Source organism: Chrysemys picta, chromosome 8 (assembly GCF_011386835.1).
Source record: "Chrysemys picta bellii isolate R12L10 chromosome 8, ASM1138683v2, whole genome shotgun sequence".
Lineage (NCBI taxonomy): Eukaryota > Metazoa > Chordata > Testudines > Emydidae > Chrysemys > Chrysemys picta.
The window spans coordinates 59,105,534-59,128,258 of record NC_088798.1 but is presented as its reverse complement, the minus strand read 5'-3'; the positions used below and the strand labels follow the sequence as shown (position 1 = coordinate 59,128,258).

At 46.6% G+C, this 22,725-nt stretch overlaps 1 protein-coding gene across 3 annotated transcripts in view; it reads right to left on the bottom strand.

Moving 5' to 3' along the window:
* Positions 1-22,725, bottom strand: part of ASTN1 (astrotactin 1) — a 239,211-nt gene that overhangs the window by 117,652 nt on the left and 98,834 nt on the right. For all 3 annotated transcript variants that reach the window (XM_042851231.2, XM_005304215.5, XM_005304216.5), the window contains exons 2-3: positions 10,831-11,018; positions 572-965 (exon numbers count right to left, since the gene is read on the bottom strand). In XM_042851231.2, coding sequence (XP_042707165.1) covers positions 572-965; positions 10,831-10,833 — 397 coding nt within the window. In that variant the 5' untranslated portion in view covers positions 10,834-11,018. The remainder of the gene's footprint in view (positions 1-571; positions 966-10,830; positions 11,019-22,725) is intronic.

Sequence of the window (22,725 nt, the reverse complement as noted above, 5' to 3'; positions counted from 1 at the left end):
ACTGATGACAATGTAAACATCAACATTAACTATCTCATTGTTGATCATTTTTGTAAATGGACCCAGTGGTCCTGGGACTGTGGCAGGAGCTTGGGGATGAGGACAGAGCTGGGACAGATTACCACCACATTTTCCCCCTTCCATCTGACCCCTTACTGAAACCTCTGTTCAGGGAGAAGGAAGGTGCAGGCACAGAGATTCTTGCCCTGGAATCAAGGTTCTGCATTTCAGCACCACCTCTTATCTCTCCTATATCACATGCAGTGGAAGACGCGCTGCTAGATTTGGCTGCATGGAGGCCCCAAGCCGTGGCTACAAGAATACCCAGGGGAACATACTCACTGCTGTCCCATGCATAAGGGAACCCCAAATGAGGTTGCCCCACACGGCTCTGGGATCAAATCAAACTTGCACGGGAAAGGGGTGCAGAGGAGTATTCTGTGTATATGTATTCCACTGTAGCCCAATGCCAGCAATACACACAGGGAGAGGACTCGGTTTCACTACTCAGCTGAGCCCACGCAAACAGGAACAGCAAAGCACATGGAGGGTAAACCATTCGTCCCCCAACCTGGCGTGAGATCCATGCCAGACTTCTCATTGCAGCCCTGCAGCGAATCCAACGTCCTGGTGACCTGGCTAGCGAAGTCCTCGCCGCCGTTCATGCACTCGCGCTGCAGGTGGTGACGCAGGTCAGTGATGTCGTACTCATAGCCGTCCAGGATGGGGGTCTCGCGGATGCTCAGCGTGCCGCTGGAGTTGTGGCCTTGCACGCGGGCGTTCCGCAGGCTCTCCCGTCCGTGACCCCCAATCAGAACCGAGGGGATGTAGTGGATTTCGTTGGCCGCCTCCGCGCTGGCACTCTTCTGGGGCTGCGGCACCCGGCGCCGCTTGCACCAACGCCGGCGGGTGTAGAGGATCATCACCAGGCACAGGATGGAGAGCAGCAGGGCAATCATGCCCCCCTAAGGAAGGGAACAGAAGCAGGGTTCAGAGCCACGGCTGGAGACAGCAGAAATGCAGCCAGCCTCCGGGAGGCAGAGCTACATGGACAGGGAGATCAGCGGCTTCCGTTCCAGCTGGATGGCCAGCGCGGCAGGGAATGCATTGCCCAGGGGGAGCGGCAAAGGGGACTGGATGACTTTCACCTCTCGCCCACTAGTCTGACTCCAGACTGAGCTGAAAGTCACGCCTGCTGCTGACACTATAGTTCGGGGTCTTATACACTTAAAAGGGCAGGTGTAAAAAAATGTAATCCCCAGCTTTCTTACAAGCCCTGCAACAAGCCCTGCAGCCGCCAGGAGCTGTCACGTTTCCAAACGCAGTGTAACGGTGCCGCAAAAATGCCAAATTCCTTCCCCAGCAGGCAGCCCTCCAACCACAAACATCGGGTGCCGGGCTTGGGACTCTGCCCCACCGGGCCCTAGACGCTGTCCCGCTGCACCTTCCACTCAAGGGTGCAGGGATGGAGCACAGGGAAATCCTACTATGCCACACTCCCAAGCGACCTCAGCAGATCGCCTTTCGTTATCAGACCGGGATCTCCAACCACTTCACAAAGGGAGGATAAAGCAGATGGGGAAAGCTGAGCCTACCTGCACTGGCAGTGCCCATTTAAAACATAGGCCAGTTCCTTAAATGGTCTAAATCATCATAGCTCCATTCAATGGGGCAATGACAATATACACCAGCTGAAGATCTGCCCTTGGGGCCAAAATCATGCCTGGTATAATCAGGAGCAGAATCCACTGGGAGTTCCCTTCAATGGTAACTGTGCCTTCTTAGGCCAGGGCAAAACTGAGCTCTACATTTCCATGGAAACCCCACTGTTCCTGGCACAGGCAACAGTCTGAATAATGCATGTGATAACGGCAGCCACTATTGGTTTAGTCTCCTTCAAGCACGCCGGTGTAATGGAAACGGGACTGGAGAAGATGGAAGAGGCAGAGCAGCGTCAGGAAATCAGTGGTGTGGGATACACCTCCCTAATAAGTAACTATCGTATGCAACAGTTCTACCGTGCAGCTCAGCCGGGCACTTTCCAGAGGTTGGTCTATCCACTGGAGAGCTGGAGAACTGGCAGCAGGAAGAGGTGCAGAAACCTGCCTACGATCACACAGTGAGGCGATAGCAGAAACAGGGATAAAACCCAAGTCTCCTGACACCCGGTCTCCTGCTCTCACTACTAGGTAATATTTTGCACTGATTGCCTGCTTTCCAGACAGCATTTCAGAAGGGCTCAGGCTTGGCCTCATTCTGCTTCACTGAAGCCAACAGTGAGGCAGGACACCACTGAGTGCTTTAGAAAATCCCACTCTATATAACTACTAGGAGTGGGGTACTTTGGTGCCCCAGAATACAGACCCTGCCCTCCAGAGTTTACAGTCCAGTGTGACTGTAACAGTAGCTGCCACCCGAGCGCCCCCTTGTGGCCGGGATGTCTCTGCAGCCCGTTTTCCCTTTCTTCGGGGCTCCTTAAACACACGCCACACAGTCTCTCTCATCTGCTCACAGCCCTTCTTGGCACCTGGTTTCTTATTAACACAACTGTCGTAACTATAAAGGGAAGGGTAACAACCCTCCTGTGTACAATACTATAAAATCCCTCCTGGCCAGAGACACCAAAATCCTTTTACCTGTAAGGGTTAAGAAGCTCAGGTAACCTGGTTGACACCTGACCCAAAGGACCAATAAGGGAACAAGATACTTTCAAATCTTGGGGAGGGGGGAAGGCTTTTGTTTGTGCTCTTTGTTTTGGGGATTGTTCGCTCTCCTGACTAAGAGGGACCGGACATCAGTCCATGCTCTCCAAATCTTTCTGAACAAGTCTCTCATACTTCAAACTTGTAAGTAACAGCCAGGCAAGGCGTGTTAGTTTATCTTTGTTTTCTCAAATTGTAAATGTTCCTTTTGCTAGAGGGTTTACCTCTGTTTGCTGTAACTTTGAACCTAAGGCTAGAGGGGGTTCCTCTGGGCTCTTTGAATCTGATTACCCTGTAAAGTTATTTTCCATCCTGACTTTACAGAGATGATTTTTTACCTTTCTTTCTTTAATTAAAAGCCTTCTTTTTAAGAACCTGATTGATTTTTCCTTGTTTTAAGATCCAAGGGGATTGGATCTGGACTCACAAGGAACTGGTGGGGGAAAGGAGGGGGAATGGTTAATTTCTCCTTGTTTTAAGATCTAAGGGTTTGGATCGGTGTTCACCAGGAAATTCAGGACTTCACCAGGTGGAGAAGTCTCTCAAGGCTACCCAGGGAAGGGTTATAGTACTTGGGAGCGAGATATTCTGGGGGGGAGATAGACAGAGTTTCCCAAATGATTCATAAATAATTTGGGTGGTGGCAGCAAAACCAGATCTAAGCTGGTAGTTAAGCTTAGAGGTTCTCATGCAGGTCCCCACATCTGTACCCTAGAGTTCAGAGTGGGGAAGAAACCTTGACAAAAACGTTCCAAAAAACAAAACACAACAATAATCTTCCACCCAGCTTTAAGCTGGGCACACTCCCTCCTCTGTGAGGTGTTGCCCCTTCCCATTGTCTGGGCAGCTGGAGGAGAGGCAGGGTCTGGCCTGCCACCTTTGCCTTCTCCCAAAGGAAAAGCAAACCTTTCAGCTGGGACTTCTTACCCAGCCCTAACTCTCTTCCTCAGGGACCACGGCAGGAGACCCTCGCTCCCTCTCATTTCAGTCCGTAGCTCCCCTTCTAGCTCTGTCATCACTGAAATTCCCCCTGACCCTTTTTAGCCCAGGCACCCAGCCCCATCTCCTTAACTGGCTCAGGTGGGAGCACCAGCTCTGGCACAGAGGCGCTGGACCCATGTTAATCACAGGGGCCAGCCACCCTGTGACATAGACACAGGATGTATGAGTGTAGGAAACAGGGGGTGGGGGGAGGAGACAGGGCCGACAGCATAAGATCATGATCCTTTCAGACATTAACACATTACACTGTCTGCCATCCCAGCAAGACAACCCGCTACTTGAGCTAAAGGGGAACTCCCTTAACTACTGGTAGTAGTAGGGCCCTTAATCTTTCTGTGGAGAAGGTCAATGGGAGCAGAGTTGGGACTGGTTAAAGATTTCCTCCAGGCCCCACTGGAATGGACCTTGAATTTCTTTCACTTGACTTAGCTGTTTGGGTGAGGTGAGGAAACATCGGGTAGCAGAGTGAGCTGGAATCCTGGGTTCTGCTCCAAGCTCCGTCACTAACTCAGTGTCTGATCTTGGGCAAGCTGCTTCACTTCGCTGTACTTCTTTTTCCCCCCTCATCTGTAAAACGAGGGTAGTGCATACCTGCTATGTATAATGTGCTGACTTGGAGTGAATGAATTCCCATGTGAACTGGAAGGTGTCTTTTAGACAAAACCATTTGTGAGGGGGATTTGTGGTGGGGGATACTGTGAATGTCCATTTGGGGTCCTTTGCTCTATGGCGCTGTACATTTTTGTGCAGCACCTAGAGTGCTGTGTAGGTGCTTTGTAAATGTGAATAAATACATCTAATCCCATTTATCCTCAGAGATGCCAGAGTAATTGTGCGCGGGTGGGGGTTTGTTTTCTTGGCTCATTTGAAATGGAAGGAATTCTTGGCAAAAGAAAATAAAGAAAAGTCTGTGCATCACAACCCTGCATCAGCCAGGAGAGCCTGCGATCATCAAAATACAGAAAGTAGCATATAAATCACAAACCCCAAGGGCCTGGCTTCGCCTCATGGGGAGCTTCCATTCAAACGCAAGGGTAAGTTACTGAAAAAGAACCAAAACTGAAACAGTCCTTAAATCATGTTGATGTATTTTAGTATTAACTCATTTTGGGTTTTTTTTTTTTTTAAGGAAACAGAATGTTCATGAAAAGAGTCCAGCTGTTGGCCCGGGGGAATGAAATCCTGTATTTATAATCCACAGGACTGGTACAGAACAGACAGCTGATAGTTCAAACTCACCCACTTAATGGATCAATTTTAAACACTGCCCAGGACAGATACGACTGCAGTCTGTAGGTGCTGGTTAGACACTATGGCCTCAATTCAGCCAAGCCCTTCCACTTGACTTTATGCATGTGACTTCAGCACATGCATAACACTTCAGCCCGTGCTTAGTTCCCATTGACTTCAAGGGAACCTAAAACATACGCTTAAAGTAAAGTGCAAGCTTTAAATGTTTTGCTGAATCAGGATGGTAGGGCCAAGCGGAGCCAGCTTTGAAGCAGTTACCTGAAAGCGAGAGAAACCAATCTTCTTTAATATTTCTTTTCATGTAGTCTTTGAAAGCAGAGATCAGATTTATTGTAGGCAAACACCCCTACTGGCAACTTTTTCAGTGCCCAGGTGGGGGAGGTGATATCTTTTATTGGACCAATACATCTGTCGGTGAAAGAGACAAGCTTTCGAGCTCACACTGAGCTCTTCCTCAAGTCATGTTTCCGGCTGGTGTGAGCACTAGCACTCTTAATCTTTGGAGACTGTCCCAGGGGCTCTTAGAGAAATGAAGTGTGTGACTTAACAAAAGACAAGAAAAGACTGGATTGCTATTGACATTACAATAGAGCCTAGAGGGGCCAACTGAGATCAGGGTCCCACTGCACTGTGTACTGTACACACAGCAAGTGAAGCCGTGTCTGCATGGGGCAATTTTTACTGGCAGAATTTTCCCAGTTTAATCATACTGATATAACCATAGCGACAGAATCCTGCCGGTCAATCTCCCTGTATAGACAAGCCCTTCAAGCCAGTCCCTGCCCCAAAATGCTCACAGTCTACCCAGATAAGCCAGACAAAGGGTCCATTGCTGCTGCAGCCCACAGATAAAGCTGGAGAGAGATGAGCTCAATTTTGCTGACTGTGCCGGTCCTCTAAACCTTGCATGCCAAGAGCAAAAAATAAATAAATGGGAGCCAGCTAGCAGCTCCATGTCCATTCTTGGCCATTTTCCCTTTCTTCCTTTTTATGCAATAGGTGATCTTGATAAAATAAAATAATAACCATCATTTGCTCCATTAGGACAAAACATTAAGGGAATTATTGAATGAGCAACAGACGAAGCAGCTGGCAGAGTTCTCTAATGGCCATTATGTGTTAACCCTCTTTCATTCTCAGGATAATGGAGAAGTACTGACCCCTCCCTTCCTTCCAAAAAGAAAAATATCTGCAGATTAAGCAGAGGAGCAGCCACTTAGAGGGCACTGCGGTTAGCTGGGACGTATCAGTCTCTCTGGGTTCCGTTTACTAGCCCCATATAGCCCTCACCATGTCATGTCATCACAGGGGTGGGCAACTGATCCCAGCAGAAGAGACATGGTACAGTGGTGCTTAAATGTGGCATCTGATTCCTGAGTGGTCAGTGTGGTTCTGAGTTACTCATTAGCAAGGACATAACCGGGACTTGCATTATGACACTTTTATGCTGCACTGGCCCATTAAGTCTGGGGATCTGGCCATTGGAGAATATACCCAGTGGGGGGGAGCACAGAGCTGGCATAATGGATCTATGCCACCCCCTTGCAGGCCCTGGATCTATGCCACCCCCTTGCAGGGAGCATGGGAGAGACAAGGGGGCATAGCTGTAATGCCACTGCACGCTGGCTCTTCTCAGCTGCTGGAACTGTAATATGTTTAGTTGCATTATATCGTTAGGCCACTAGGTGCCCCTCTGTTTTAGAGTTCAAACAGCATGTGGTCCCTGGTAAACAAGAGAGACAACGCTGGCACTCAAATTATGTAGAAACCTGTTTGTTTATAACTGCCGTCGCAGTTGTTTCCTTAAATTAACACTTCCTGTTCAAGAAAGAGCATAACCTCATCTGACATGACATGAGCAGCCCGTTGGGTTCCCTAACTTATGCCTGACAATTGGTAGAATCCTGGCTGGTTCAGAATTCAGGGAGAGAAAGCAACATTTGCTGCTCCCCCACTTTCTACACCAGTTGGAATTGAGAATCAGGACCCTGCACTCCTTTTCAGGTGGGTACAGGAATCCAGTTCCGGTTCCATCTCCTACCAGCGAATCCAGATTCCATTCCAGGTGGGCATGGGAATCTAGTTCTAGTTTCATCTCTTCTCAGTGGCTATATCCAGACAGCAGAACAATGGTTGCTATAGAAATTCCTAAAATACGCAAAGCCTGAAGCGCTACTCAAATGCTGGCAATTTTAAAACACCCAGCCACAGGTCATAGAATCATAGAAGATTAGAGTTGGAAGAGATTTCAGGAGGTCATCTAGTCCAACCCCCTGCTCAGAGTATTCTCACAAGTGGCTTAAAGAAATGGACTCAGCCACCCAGCACCACCACTCTTTGCAACACAGCTGAATTGAGAGGAAAAACACTCAACATTCAGTTTTAGCACACCACATTATTCTGGTTCCTCCTGGCACAAGACCCTTCCCTAGGGTGTAAAGATGTTTCCAGGATGAAATTAATTTGGGGACAGGGACAAGGGGAAAATAAATATTTAATTTCACATGTTGGTGTAATCATCATCATCTGGCTTTCTTTCTGTTCATTTGGTAATAATCATTTCCTGGGCTCTTACACTCTTCAGTTTTCCACCCCAGAATTTATTTCACCCCAGATACAACTATGACCCGTAAGATGACATAGCCTCAAGTGGTCATTAGTTAATTCAAACCACACCAACAGGAGAAATGAAATATTCTCAAAACATGCAAGGCCACTTCAGACTGGTTTTCCTGCAGAATCCCACCCAATCAAGGTCTAGCGTAGACACAAGGTTCCAAGCATTACATCATCAGAGCAAGCTCTCATTGGCTGATCCTGAGGGGGTGAACACTGTTACTAAGAAACTGCTCATCATTAGCTTTTCAAAACAAACCCTTCTAAGGTTCACTCCATATCGGATTGGGAGGTCCTGTGCCGAGTATGAGAGTCCACGGGACAGTAAGCTGAGAGCCCACCAGACTCATAGCACCTGTGACATAATTCATCCACAGGTGAGAAACTAGGACATTATTTCCTCACTGTACTCCATCTGGTGGCTTTAACAATGGCCTCAGTGTAGAGGCTCTGGAATTTCCAGTCCAATTACGGACCAAATGATTCCCACAGAGAACCCCTGCATTGTGCCAGGTACTGATATACACTGTCTGGCTGTTGAACTAAAGTCTAGTTAACCAAAATATCCTGTGAATGCAAGTCCAATTGCAGTACAGAACATACACCAAGCCTGTAGTGTGTATATGTGTACAAATATACATGCATGCACACGCATACACCACTCCGGGATCTTCTGATTCTCCAGCAGCAGAGACCCCAATCCAGCAAAGGATTTAAGCACTTAACTTCAAACATGTAAATAGTTCCACTAACTTCAATGGGACCACTCCTGTGCTTAAAGTTAAGCATGTGCTTCAGTGCCTCTCTGGATCAGAACCTCGGCATGCAGCCTGCTGCACAGGCCATTCATTGCATTACTGAGATGGCAACCCACAGCCCGGTCTGTTCGAAGGCACAGACTGGCTCCCCCACTGAGCTGAAAAGCCCCATTTGGCCCAAGATTTTAGGGATCTCCAAGACCTGTGGACACAAAAGGGGCCGTGCTGCATTCCATTCCAGAGAGGCACGTGAGGAAAGGGAGCAAAGTGAAATACAAGGGCAAAGCCTGATGGCTAGGAGGCGAGTCACCAGGATCTGGAGTTCTCTGTCATCTGGGGGCCAGATCATCAGCTGGTTTCAACTCGTTTATCTCCGCTAAAGTCCACAACTAGAGTGAAAGCATGGTCCAGTGGAGAGGGCACTGGTCTGGGATTAAGGAAACCTGGATTGAATCCCCAGATCACCCATATATTTCCCCTGCTATCACACTGCCTAGGAAGGCAGTGTAGTAACATGATGTACATTACTAAGGAGACAGAGTAGCCTAGTGGCTACACTGGAGTGGGACTCAAAAGACCTAGATTCTAGTCCCAGGACTGTCACTGACCGGCTAGTTGACCTTGAGCAAATCACATCACCGTCCTGTGCCTCAGTTTCCAGTGCTTTGAGATGGACCAATGAAAAGTGCTACGTAAGAGCTAGCTAGTATCACCATCTTGGGCAATCACGTAATCTACCCTATCAGCTCCCCAGTTGGAAAACCGGGATAAGCCTGTCGTGAATTGCTCAGATAGTACAGTGATGAGGGCCACGTAAGTGACTAGGTAAACAGACCAGAGTTCCCCTGATGTACATCAGCTGAGGCTCCAGCCCCTGTGTCGGGGATAATTTTCAACAGTTAACGCACGGCCTTCTCGGCAAAAACGGACAAAATGTTTCCAGTTTGATTTTGCCGTTTATTAATTTTTCTCCACTAATCAAGCACAAAAGATGGAGGAGACACTTGGCCTCGGGCTGCAATCTGGAAGAGATATTGACATTCTCATTAGGGCAGGCTTCATTAAACAGCCTGTAGCAAGCATCAGCAGCCCATTGTCTCCAGCTAATTATCTTCTGCTGGCAAAGGAATTGGTACGATTCTTCCCATCGTTAAAAAAATAATCCACCGCACAAACACTGATCTATACTTTTTCTTTTTCCCCTTTGGCTTCCATTGAATTCTCTTTCCTGAGCTTCTGTGGGGAAGAGGACATGAAGGCATCAGAGGGGGTGGGGGACATGTAATCTGCAATACACTCAAGGGGTTCGCACTTGTTATATTCCAAGCCCTGTGCACTCATACATGCTAAATCAAAGCCATCAGGCTGTGGTTCCTCTGCTGGTGTCAAGAAAGCAGGGGTGACAAAGCACCAGAGGGAGAAAAGCCTAAAGGGAGGGGGGGATACCATGCACAGGAAACAAATGTCAGGGACCACAGGCACTGTGGGGAACAAAATGGGAGGACTGTTGCATTTCTCTGATTTATGCAGGGTTTGGCCCATTGGATCAGATCACTGGTCCACACAGACAAGTCTGCTTCATACTTTGTGGCTCCAATCCTGGGCTATGGCCAAGCTAAGCCCAATGAGACTGGTGAGTGATAGCTTTTTGCCTCCTGGATTCTGGAGCACCAGGGCAGTCCTTGGCACAAGCTAGAGCAGCCCCAAGGGCTAAGCTCACATACACCACCTGCAATGGTTTCCTATGGAGTCATCCAATTGCCTAGCATAGCTGGAGTGCAATGTGCTCTGGCCACACCTCCTCTCCCCTGCTCCACCCCCTGCACAGATGGCCACACCCCTACACAGAGGCCTCAAAGAGGACAGCATAGAGATGCTCAGCTGGCCCTCCACCTCCAGGCAATCTCCATTACAGCAAGGCTATTCCTTGGGTGGGTGCGTGGGGGGAGAGATCCGTCGACTTTGCAGCTCTTGCAGGCTCGCAGAACTGACGTAAATGAGCCAGAGGAAACACCAGATAGAGCTGGCTGGGAAATAGTTTTCCCATTCCATGAAGAGTTGAGGTATTGAAAAATGTTCCTCTCCCAAATTGGGATGAAAAGTCAAAACCGCAAAAAATTCTGCCAACTGAAAATCCAAAATATTTCCGGTTCCGGCCGCATTGAAACGTTTTGTTTCAATTTCAACCTTTTTTCCCCCCCCACTTTTCTTTTAAACCTTTGTTTAAGTCTCAGTTTACCAAGCATGTCATTCTACCACGCGCCTGGTGGCTGGGGAGTGGCAGCGTCTCGATAGTCATTACTGGTAACCAGCATCACAACCACTGCATCCACCCTCCAAGGACAGCTCAGCACACAGGCATTTCATGGAAGGGGGGGAGGAAATTTTCAAACATTCAAACAGGCTCTCAACATTCCCACTGAAAGTCAATGGAAGTTGGGTGCCTGTCGGGTGCCTCCCGCAGAACGGAGAATGACCTTTGAAGGCGAGCCGGCACGTACCATGACGGAGATGTGGAGGATCCTTAGCTCCTCTTCCGCTGACTCAGTCTGGGGCTCTTCGGTGGGGTCAGCACCAGGCAAGCTGGGGGTGCCGTCTTGGTGGTGGATGTGGAAGAGCAACGTGCCGTTCTCCAGCCACTGCTGCCTCCAGCGCACCAGGGGAATGTCCTCTGTGTTCCCCGAGATCTCTGGAAAAGGAAACAAGGCTGATGTGTGAACACGGCTACAGTACAGAAAACCCACTGGAAATCCAGTCTACCTCTTTCTAGGGAATCAGTACAGTGCAAGTGACCTACTCCTGGCTGGGTGTATGTCAAGCAGGCTGCAGATTGCAGCCATCTCTCATCTCAGGATCACCACAGTCTGCTTCACTGCATGCTATCAATGGCCTTTATAATCCCAGAGGGTAAACACATGGCAGCTTCCCTCTTCCAAAACTGGGGTGTGCATTAGCTGCCAACTGCAGGTGGATTTACCAAGGGTAACTGCTGAGAAGCCAGTCAGTAACTGCTAGCCAGGTCCATGGCAATTACCACATAAACCCTATGACCTGACCACGGAGGCTTGCAAAGGACTTAAGAGTGTGATTAAATCTCTGAATGTCAATGGGGAGATGCAACAACAACTCACGTAGGGGTCAAAAGGCAAAATCTGGAGGTTTGTGTTACTTTTATTTTAACATAAAATGGGTCCCTCCCTCTCCCCTTTTTAATTAAATTTTGGGTGAACTCAGAATGTTATTGCCCACAGAAGGGAGGATCTGATGGGAGGAGACAGACGGGGCACAACACTAGGGACAGATTTTTAAAGTATTTAGGAGCTATTGATTTCAATGGGAATTGGGTGTCTAAATATCTTTTAAAACCTGGACCTTAGTCTCTTCCCCTTCTACATCTATGCAGGAGCAGGGCAGAATAAGGACCCAGTGTTCACTCGGGCAGTAGCCAGCGGCACTCCGTGGCAGCATGCAAGTCTGCAGGTGTGTACCCCAGACATCTCCACCACACTCATACCCTCAGCAACTGCTGCCCATGGCTCCTTTTTAGAGCATGCCAGAGTGGCTCTTTGCAGGCAGGATGGCTAACAGCCCCCTCACTCCGCTGCTACTCCTATGCTCCCCCATTCTACCCCCAACACTACATCAAGTATCACAGATGATGTAAAGTGGCACAGTTCCATAGATCAGAACTCACTATGACTTAAACGGGCCACACTGACGTACCACGTTGGAGATCTGGCCCTTATATCTGGAGTGCTGCCTTTTCTCCTAAGGCTAGTCTGGGACACCTTCAACTCTGCTTTGGCAGCAGCACCTAGGGGTTTCCATCGGCTTCATTTTGCAGGAGCACCATCCAGCCTGCTCCCAAGGCTGTGCTGCCATCACACATGCACCCAGAACTAACCTTCTAGAGAATGCACCTAAACCTCACCATGCAGACCAATATGAGCAATCAAACAATGACATTCACAGCCCTAGTGATACATCCTGCAGGACACAAAAACCTATGATTAGGAACTAGCAACCGCAAGCCCAGCGGCCCAACCTTCTTTGTCATATGGCTCAGTCAGTCCACAGACCTAGCTGCTGCATGGGGTGGGGGCTCTCTGGTATGGGCGCAAACCAGTGAATGTCAGTTACTTCACCTCTTCCGTCTATCCGCATATACCCAGCAAAAATGGCAGCTTATAGCGCAAAGGACATATAGCGCACCTCATTGTGGCAGCATAAAGTAATTGCTGGTCAAGATGTGCAACCCTGCCAATTCCAAAGTAAGTATCAGAGCTGCTCAAACTCTCAGCTGCTCTACCATCTAACAGAGGCTGACAAAGAGGCTAGATGGCCTAATTTTACCCACAGCTAACAGCGACTCTCCTTTACCTCCAAAGGGCTGTTACAGGAGCCGAAGGTTGTGATTTCTATTCCCTGTGCTGCTCGTGTGTGCTTTAGCTGGGGACTGTGCTTTCCGCATGCATGCAGCCATCGCAGGATGGATGAGTTTTAATCACGATTTAAATTAGCAAGCAGGAAACTACGATTTAACTCATTGATTTTAATCTTGTTTTCCATTTGTACTTTGTAATTATTTTCTGAGAGAAACGTTCATTTTCATTGGTTGGTAAAATCAACATGTTTTAATGGTTACAACCAAATATAGCCTTTGCACTAAATGTGGTGCTTATTTTTGCTAACCAGGGGGATACACTATGGCTATACACATTTACTTATGCAGGTACATAGCTTAACATGCATTTCTTATTTACTAGATAATGTTTTACTCAAGATTTATATTTATGGCTGGAAATCGGGATTCAAATTAAAAGTGTACAAACAACAGCATTTTTAAAAAGTTTTATTTAATTATTGAAGAACAATCTTAAATGTGCTGAATACATAAGAAAAAAACTATGCATCTCAAAGCACATTTTGCATTTAAAAGTAACTGGTTTATTAAACAAACGTATTAACTGCAATTCATTGACAGACTGTTTCTGGTCACCGGGGGCCAACGTTTCAAAAGTATCCAGATACAGGTTTCAACAGTGTCTAAGCAGATTAGTTTCCTAACTCCCGTTAAAATCAGGGGGAGTTAGGCACCTATATACATTTTCAGTGCCTATATACCTTTCAAAATCTGGCCCCGTGTCCTTCAAGTGTTTAGAATTAGTAGCCCTCCTCTTCTCCCACCTGGTTTTTATTAATAGATTTGAAGAGAAAAACAAGCTTTCCTGCTTTTTCATCTCCTGGTCGGTTTCTCAACAAATGAACCCGTCCAAATGAAAGAAATAGGCTCTCTGCACCTGCTAGCTAAACTGAAATCTAAAGTAATTCAGGCAAAAACTTTTCTCGACAACAGAAACTGAAAGTACTTACATTTGGAAAAATGTAAATACCAGCATTCACTCCATTGCAAAGACTGAAACTAATAGAGCTACTTGATACTGTGTAAAAAGAACAGGAGTACTTGTGGCACCTTAGAGACTAACAAATTTATTAGAGCATAAGCTTTCGTGGACTACAGCCCACTTCTTCGGATGCATATAGAGTGGAACATATATTGTACAAGTTTTTTCATGAAGTTGATGGATTTCCACTCCATACGGCTAAATGCAGTGTCTTGCATAATGACAGGTTTCAGAGTTGTGTGTGACATTTATAAAGCTTGAGTTGACAAAAAAAGTTAAAAGATGTTTTCCCCTGATTCTGCATATAATTTAAAAAGCAGCACCCTTTATCTCATTAAAATTTGAGAAGGGCTCATTGATTCAGCATTGTTTTAATCGTTTAAATGATTTTAACAGAACCTAGTAAGTTTTAGCCTTAACGAAGGTTGTCATGATTCCAAATTTAACGGGTAAAATAAATGAAAATTTACATTTTAAAAATCCAATTTAAATAAAAACTTTGATTTTTTTAAATTTTGTTTAAATGAGATTTTTTCCACCTGAGTCATAGCATTTCCTCTCTGTCTCTTTCTCTCTCTCTTATATGCTTCACACAGAGCCATGCCAAAGGTAAAATACTCAGGAAGGAGAAATATTACATGCTAGGAGACTCCTCTCCATTCTGACCCAACAACTTAAGCCAGTGCCTGTCCACGTTACTGACTTATCTTTCCTATCAAGCACATGTCAGGATTATCGTATGTGCAGGGATATCCTACGTGATCCTGCTCTTGGTAAACACCTACCCCCTGTAGAAAGAAAATACTTTGCTCCTTTTCAGCAAGGGTTTCCTCATCTGCTGGCTGTGTCTCCTCCTCACAAGTCCTGGGGTTTAAAAGGTGCTCAAAGAGTTTCTCAACCTGTCCCGAATTCCACTGCGCCTCCACATGAAAAACGGGGGGGGGGGGGGAGGAGGGGAGGGAAATGTGCACTAAATTTTTTCAGTGTTCTCACAAGGTTCATCTTAGATTTGGGGTTCCAACTTTTTGGAGTATCCAAACCAGTTTATCTGCTCAGATTAAGAAGGGTTTTAATATGCTATGGACACCACTGACCCATGCCCCACCACTCCTGTCTGGCCTTATTCAAATATTATCCTCCTTCTATTCCTTCATCCACTGCTTTGTGCAACCAGCTGCCAGTCTGGGATGAACTGAACTCCTAAACCATGCCTCCATGTACCACTGGAAAGGGGAGAGTTGATAACAGGAGTGTAGGATACTAAGTATCATGGGCCAGACCCTTAGCTGGTGTTAAATGGGTGGAACTGCACCTGCCCATGCCAGCTGAGGATCTGGCCCCACAAAGCCTTGCAACGGGATGGCAGAGTCAAGGCGTGGTAGGAAAGCAGTCGAAAAAACTACAGAAAGGGGCAAGAGTAATTTCAAGATCAAAGTTTGAAAGATATTGATGACAGGCCTGCTCCCTGTGTGACTTTCATTAGGCCTTGGAAGTGAAGCAATTAGCACTGGTATTAACTTTTAACACCTATGTTAAAAAATAGCCTGTCTGAGTCAAGGGTTAACAACAGTAGGGAAGACCACTAATTATCCTGTGAAGCGTTAGCCTGGTATCAAATGTGACCTGAGTCCTTAATGCGTACAGGAACACCAGCCTCTAAACACCCCAGCTTGTCCTATAAACATAATGGCAGCAGCTGATTACTGCCCAGACTATATGTGAAGGGAGAAACAAAAGGGGAGAGAAAGGAGGCAGGGCAAATGGAGTGGGAAGGGGAGAGAGGAGGAAGAAAGGCAAATTGAGGAGAGGAGCCAGGAGAAAGGGATGGGGAGAGGAAGATCCAAGCTGAAGTCATGGGAGCCCCTTTGATTTATACCAGCTGAGAATCCGGCTCACCTAGCTCATTATCGCTCAGTTACACTAGCGACCTCCGCACATCAAATAAAATGGGATAATATTTAAACTCTAAAATATGTATGAACAGATCACATTATCCATCGTAATGAGCAGGAGTTGTTCTAGAGAGACAGCTAGCTCCTGAGAAGAGTCCTGTTCTGAGGCTGTAAGTCCCCCAGGGACAATCCTCCTAGCACAGAGGCGGGCAAACTTTTTTGGCCTGAGGGCTGCATCGGGTTTCGTAAATTGTATGGAGGGCCAGTTAGGGGAGGGGGTCGTGGCCCAGCCCCCACCTCCTATCTGTCCGTCCCCCCCCGGGACTCATGCCCCATCCAACCCCCCCCCCCGTTCCCTGATGGCCCCTCTGGGACCCCTGCCCCATCCATACACCCCTGCTCCCTGTCCTCTGACCGCCGCCGGACCTCCGCCGACCCATCCAACCCCCTTCCTTCCTGACGCCCCCCCGGGAACCACTGCCCCATCCAACCATCCCTTCTTCCTGTCCCCTGACCGCCCCCGGAACCCCTGCCCCTGCCCTGCCTGCCCCCTGCCACCCCATCCAACCCCCCCTCCTTCCTGACTGCCCCCCAGTACCCCTGCCCCCATTCAAGGCCCTGTTTCCCCCCCAACCACCATCCACACCCCCATCCCCTGACCACCACCCCAAACTCCCCTGTCCTCTATTCAACTCCCCCTGCTCCCTGCCCCCTTACTGCACTGCCTGGAGCACCTGTGGCTGGCAGCGCTACAGCCGCGCCGCCCGGCTGGAGTTGGGCCACGCTGCCGCCACCACCACGCAACACAGAGCACCAGGTCAGGCCGGGCTCTGCAGCTGCGCTGCCCCAGCAGCTCACAGCCCCGCCGCCCAGAAGAGAGAGAGTGGAGAGAGCGAGCTGAGGCTGCGGGGGAGCGGGGACAGCAGAGGAGAGGCCAGGGGCTAGCCTCCCAGCCCAGGAGTTCAGGGGCTGGGCAGGATGGTCTCGCGGGCCGAATGTGGCCTGCAGGCCGTAGTTTGCCCACCCCGTCCTAGCATCTGAAGCCACAACGCCCTCACATCAGCTTCTGCCGCACATCCCTATGGCGCTGAATGGAGAAGCCACCATACAACACACTTGGGGCCAGCTGCAGCGGCTGCTGCATGAACAACTCCCCTTAACGTCATTGGTTCCTAAGAGCAAAGGCTTCAAGATCAGGCCCTTGGGGTTCCTCTATGACCCAGTGCGGAAGCAGTGTTAATGAGGCCTCTCTCGGTGGCTAAGTATTCCTTGGAGCTTGCTACTTTCTTTGGCATTCTTTTCTCCTTCTAGTTTATGCACCCAGCACTGAGAAGATATTTTTCTGTTGCACTGGCACACTCCTGGTCCTACTGAAGTCAAAGGGAATTTAACATTGACCGCTGTGACAGCAGAATTTGGCCCTAACCAAGGTAGGGGGCTTTTTGTGCGCATGTCACAGCAGCCTCAGAGAGATGTTGAATTTGCAGGGAAGCGGACAGAGAAGTTTTTCTGAACACTGTTCTCTTCCTTCCCTATTTGAGCCTCCCTAGGAGATTAACAGGATTCCACAAAGCTAAGCCATGCAGCACATGGCTCTGAGGAGATTAGGAGCAAGGACTGTGCCATTTTGCCATGTCAGATAAAGCATGTACCTTCAAGGACCTGCCCTACTATGGGACATTAGGAAAAACTTTCTAACTCTAAGGATAGTTAAGCACTGGAACAGATTATCTAGGGAGGTTGTGGAATCCCCACCATTGGTGGTTTTTAAGAGGAAGTGAGACACATCCATCAGGGATGGTCTAGGTATAGTTAATACGACTGTAATGTTTCCACTAGCACTGCTGCAAGCCTTCCCAAGCTTCCAATCTCTGAGATTTGTTCTTTGAGGAATCACACTTTCACCTTTTCTTCTTTTACCAGTTGAGCTGGTTTAAAAACAGCACTAATTTCTAAGCGAAAATATTTAATCGACAACTGTTTTTCCATCAACGTTTTGAAAATCCAAAAAAAAAAAAATGCCCATGAGTCCTAATCAATAGATGTCTCAGATCATTCAAAGATAGATCTGGGATAAATGTTGTCATAATGATAGTCATCTCCATAAATCTCTGTATATTCATTTTACACTGTGCAGGGAGCACTTCAACTAGGTCTTTTATTTGCATTAACTCAGCAGTCAACTCTGCCTTAAACTGACCTAACTTTTGAATCAAAAATTTGACTAAGTGCAATGTTCAGTGTCCCTCTCTTGCTCTGTGCCTAAATCTTATGTCCTTTAAGGGGTCGCATCCCAGACCAAGATATCATTCATTATAACTTCAGTGCATTGTAATCCTTCAAAACTCTGTATAATTAATCTTTGAAATACCATATGAGCAGAATACCAAAATGCATTAACTTTTAAATGCTGCATTAGGCATCACCAACTTAAAACCTGACTCAGTTAAATTTACTTGTCAAACTGCATGTCCCGGACCTGATACCAAAATATTTTTTGCTTCTGAGATTCTACCTGCCACATATCTATCACTGGATAATATTCATGTTTTATGTGGCATGCCTCTGTTTAAATCATGTGTCAGTGCATATTCATGCTTTATTTGTTTTTTTTCTTTCTTCACAAGCAGAAAATTAACCCAGTCTGTAAAGTGTAAGGCTTTTTCCAAAACATCCAGCTTTTCCATATTATGTTCAATGGTTTCTTTAACTTTTGGTGAAAATGGAATCTTTCTTGATGGATTCCTGAAGTTGCAGAGTTGTTGAAGGGGTCAGTGAAGCTGTTGATTGTGATGTTCTCCGTCCAGACATCCTGGTCAAGATTTTCAGAAGGGCCCAGTGATTTTGAGTGCCTCAGTTTTTGGTTGACCAACTTCAGACAACATACAAGGGCAAAAGTGCCAAGCACTTGTCCTTTGAAATCAGACCCCTTTAAGGTCTCTTGAGCTGGTTACCCCAAATCACTAGGCATTTTTGAAAATCTTGGTTAGAGAAGTGAGACTTTTGTAATCTTTCGTAAAACTTATGTAATCAGGACTGGCTTAGCCCCAGGCTCCACCGCCCAAGGGCAAGTCCCCCTATTACACTCACTCTCCAAAAATCAGGTGGATTTTCGAAGTGTCAAACTGGGTACCCAAAAAATCACTTTTAAAAAATCTTGGCCTTTCATGCTGGTAACATACCTATTCTTACTGCAGCTTCCCCGACCCCAAACACACATGCATCACAGTAATGTCAGTGTCCTGATACAGAGCATTCTGATGGGAATCCAACTTTTCTCAACCCAATTATGCTCTGAAAAGTCCCTCAACTCTGTCTTTCGTTATCCAGAGGAGATCTTAGCCAAGGAGAGTTCTCTCCTTTTCCGACTACGTTTCACGGATCACAGCAGGAAATGTTTTGGAAAATTTTTAAACTAAAAATGGACCTGCCCTAAAATCCACCCCACCCCACCCCACCCCAAGCTGGATCCAAACACTTCCAAATTTGAGGGAAGTTCTGAGCTGGATCAGAACTTGTTGGCGCAGGCCCTTTGCTAATTTAAAAGAAAAAGACCAACAGAATAGTGAGAGTCAGAACTATGAAATGGACCTTTCACCTCACCAATGACCCACTGTGCTTACACTGCAAACCTTCACAAGGGTATTTCACCCCTTTTGTTCCTATCCTCTCCTTGCCCTCTACATTTTTCTTCTCTATTTTCAGACCTCAGGAGGACTTTCCCCAATCTCCACGTTACTGCAAGACCCCATAACACAGCAAGATTCTTTAGCCAAGGAGGGATGGCTGGAAACACCACTGGAGCTCAACAACTCAGACTCCCAACTTGGGCTTCTGCAGGATGATCCCATGGGCTCCTGCTCTTCCTGTCGCTAGGATAGAGTATGCTGCCTCTGCATTACCCCAGACGCTGCCAGCCAAGGAAATGAGAAATGGCGGTTCTCTTTTGCCTTTAAGACATTATTTTGCCTTCCACCCCATGCTACCTGTCCCTTTTCCACCCCCAAATCATTTGAAAGTCATAGAAACACAGGGGTGGGAACACAATGGCCACCGCTGGCTTCCTTTTACACATCAGCCAGAGATTTTCACAGTGAGGCAAATGGCTATTTATAACCGCTAAAGGCTGACAGTCAAGGTAACGGCCAGCTATCTAAACCATCTGCCAGGCACTTAGCAAGACATCCGAGCGGATCACAAAGGCTAAGTCAGTCAGGGATGGTGGTGGGATAGGAAGGAGGAGGGTAAATCTATTATAGAGATGAGATGGACTACACTTCAAGGGTAAACTTCAGCCCATTCCTGCAGACTAATTTGTTTAAGTGCTCATTATGATGGGGGCCAAGAGGGCAAGAGAATGAGAGATTATTTTAGCATTCCCATCCTTACTGCATTCAGTGAGGATGGTTGATTGTTCGTCTACCCACAGGCAAGAATGCTCTCTGCACTAGAAGTTCACCTTGGGCTTATCATTTGCCCATGTGTTGGGAAAAAAACCTAGATTAGAGAGTAAATATGATGCAGATATCTTCTGCTCCGCAAAGAAATAACTAAACAGCACGGGGAGCACATGTTCTGGTGAAATAACGAAGATCCAGAGGTGCATTTTAGGTACCAGTATTTGACAGTAAGAGGCAGATGAAAATTAAGGTGAGAGTTTAGTACTCAGGTGTTTCCAGCAAAAGCCAGGGATTTATCATCACCATCCACCTTCAAAACACACTCCTCATTTTCAGCTGCTGGAAACGTGCCACTTCTCTATTGAGAAAAGAAACAGAATGGACAGTTGAGGAGACGTGCACTGGCCACGCTATGACAAAGCCAGGAAGATACGGTGGCTTGGGACACTGGGATATATTTTATTATTATTGATCTTATAGTAGAAACCCAGGGTGAATAAAAATCAATGGTTTAAAAAAAAATTAGATTTTTTTATTTAAATATGACTTTTTTGATAAAATGCTTTTTGAGGAAAAAAACCTATCTAAAGATAGTTTTAATTAATATACATTATAGCTCAGAGATATCTCATCATAGAATAGGGATTATAAATTCTAATTCTATAGTATGAGACAACATATTCATGTAATGTTTAAGAAAAATGTTGTAAATGAATTCCAAGTGTTCATGGACCTAATCTGATGGGGTTCCACAGGCTTCTGTATAGATTATTTAGGTTAATCTTTCTATCTACCCAATGGGACTTAGTGCTCAGTTTAGATCAGGGCTTGGCAACCTTTCAGAAGTGGTGTGCCGAGTCTTCATTTATACACTCTAATTTAAGGCTTCGCGTGCCAGTAATACATTTTAACGTTTTTTAGAAGGTCTTGCAATAAGTCTATCATATAACCAAACTACTGTTATATGTAAAGTAAACAAGGTTTTCAAAATGTTTCAGAAGCTTTATTTAAAATTAAATTAAAATGCAGATCTTATCAGTTTAGTGTGATCCTTGCCCTTGCTTTACCTTGCTGAGTTTTCCAATGTCTGGCACGTATTTGGATACTTTAAGCTTCAAACAGGCTTCTGAGTGATCAGTTGTTAACTGGCTGGCGGTAGGTCAGCGGCTGGAACCCCAGATCGGCAGCTGAGGTGAGTGGAGCTGGCGGCTGGTAGGGCTGAGCAGGGCCAGAGGCCTGGACCCTGTCTGGCAGGGGGCCTGAGCTGGAACTCCAACCGGAAGCAAGGTGAGTGGGGCTGCGGCGGGGACACTGGCTGGCAAGGGGCCAGCAGCGGGAACCCCAGAGTGGCGGCAGGCTGAGCGGCTCAGTCCGCCCCCACTCTGGGGTTTCGGCCGCTGGCTCCTGCAGCCGGGGTCACAGCCCGCTGCCAGCCTGGGGTTCCTTCACCCAGGCCAGCAGCGGGCACTGAGTGGGACCCGCGGCAGGACCCTGGCTGGCAGGAGCCAGTGGCAGAAACCCCAGAGCGGCGGTGGGCTGAGTGGCTCAGCCCGCCGCCGCGTGCCATCAAAAATCGGCTTGCGTGCCACCTTTGGCATGCATGCCGTAGATTGCTGACCCCTGGTCTAGAAGATACCATCAGAGATGCTTAAATCTGCAGTTCTCAAACTCCAGAGGTAACATGCTTGTTAACAGTAAAACTGTTTTTAAATAAATCAATAAATAATATATAGAGGTGAGAAATAACAGACCTCAACTCTATTGTCCCTCTTCAAATTTGTGTACACAGAGTCAATCCCTTACCTCTCTTTAAAAGTGCAAAGTTTCAAAAAGTTCAATGAATAGAAGATTGTTGGGGGTGGAATAGGTCTGGACAAGGAGAAGAAGTCCGGAGATAAATGTGAGAAGCGAGGGACATATGCTTGTTTTCTTAAAATATAATATATGTGCTGTTGAAGAAAAAAATACCGAATACTTAATGTTGTTGTTTTAGTTAAATAAAACAATTTAAATGTCTGTCTGGTGATGTTCTCCTCCTAATACAGCATGACAAGAAAATCCTCCAAATATTAACGATTAACCTGTTGAACTGGAGATTGTTCACCTCCCAATGACTTCATAAATATCTGCTTCAATTACTTTTGGTAAATTAAATAACCAAACAATCAATCATTTTCTAATATAGCTGTAAAACTAATCTGAAAAGTTTTCAAAATAAATCACTGTTCAAAAATGTATAGTGTGTACCTTCTAAAAATGAAACCTACATCTATCTCTGAGTTGTGAAGAATATGTATTAAGGTTATAACAACCAACAAGAATGCACTTTTATGTAGAAAACCATGATTAAATTGAGACTTCCTGACTAGTGATTTAAATCAAATTGATTTAAATCAAATCCACCCTGTAGAAACCCCAATTAAGATTGGGACCTCATTGTGCCAGGCGCTGTATAAACACAGGGTAAGAGTCAGTCCCTGCCCTAACAAACTTGCAATCTAAATAGAAGAGACAGGGTGGGTGAGAAAACTGAAGCAAAGAGGGGTGAAGTGAAGTGACCTTCCCCAAGGTTACACAGCAGATCAGTTGCAGAGTTGGGGAGGAGAAGCAGGGCTTGTGAACAGTAGGTCAGGATCTTCTATTCTCCCTGTTTTATAGTAAAAGAAGAAGGGGAAGTTCAATGGAACGGAAAGGTTCCA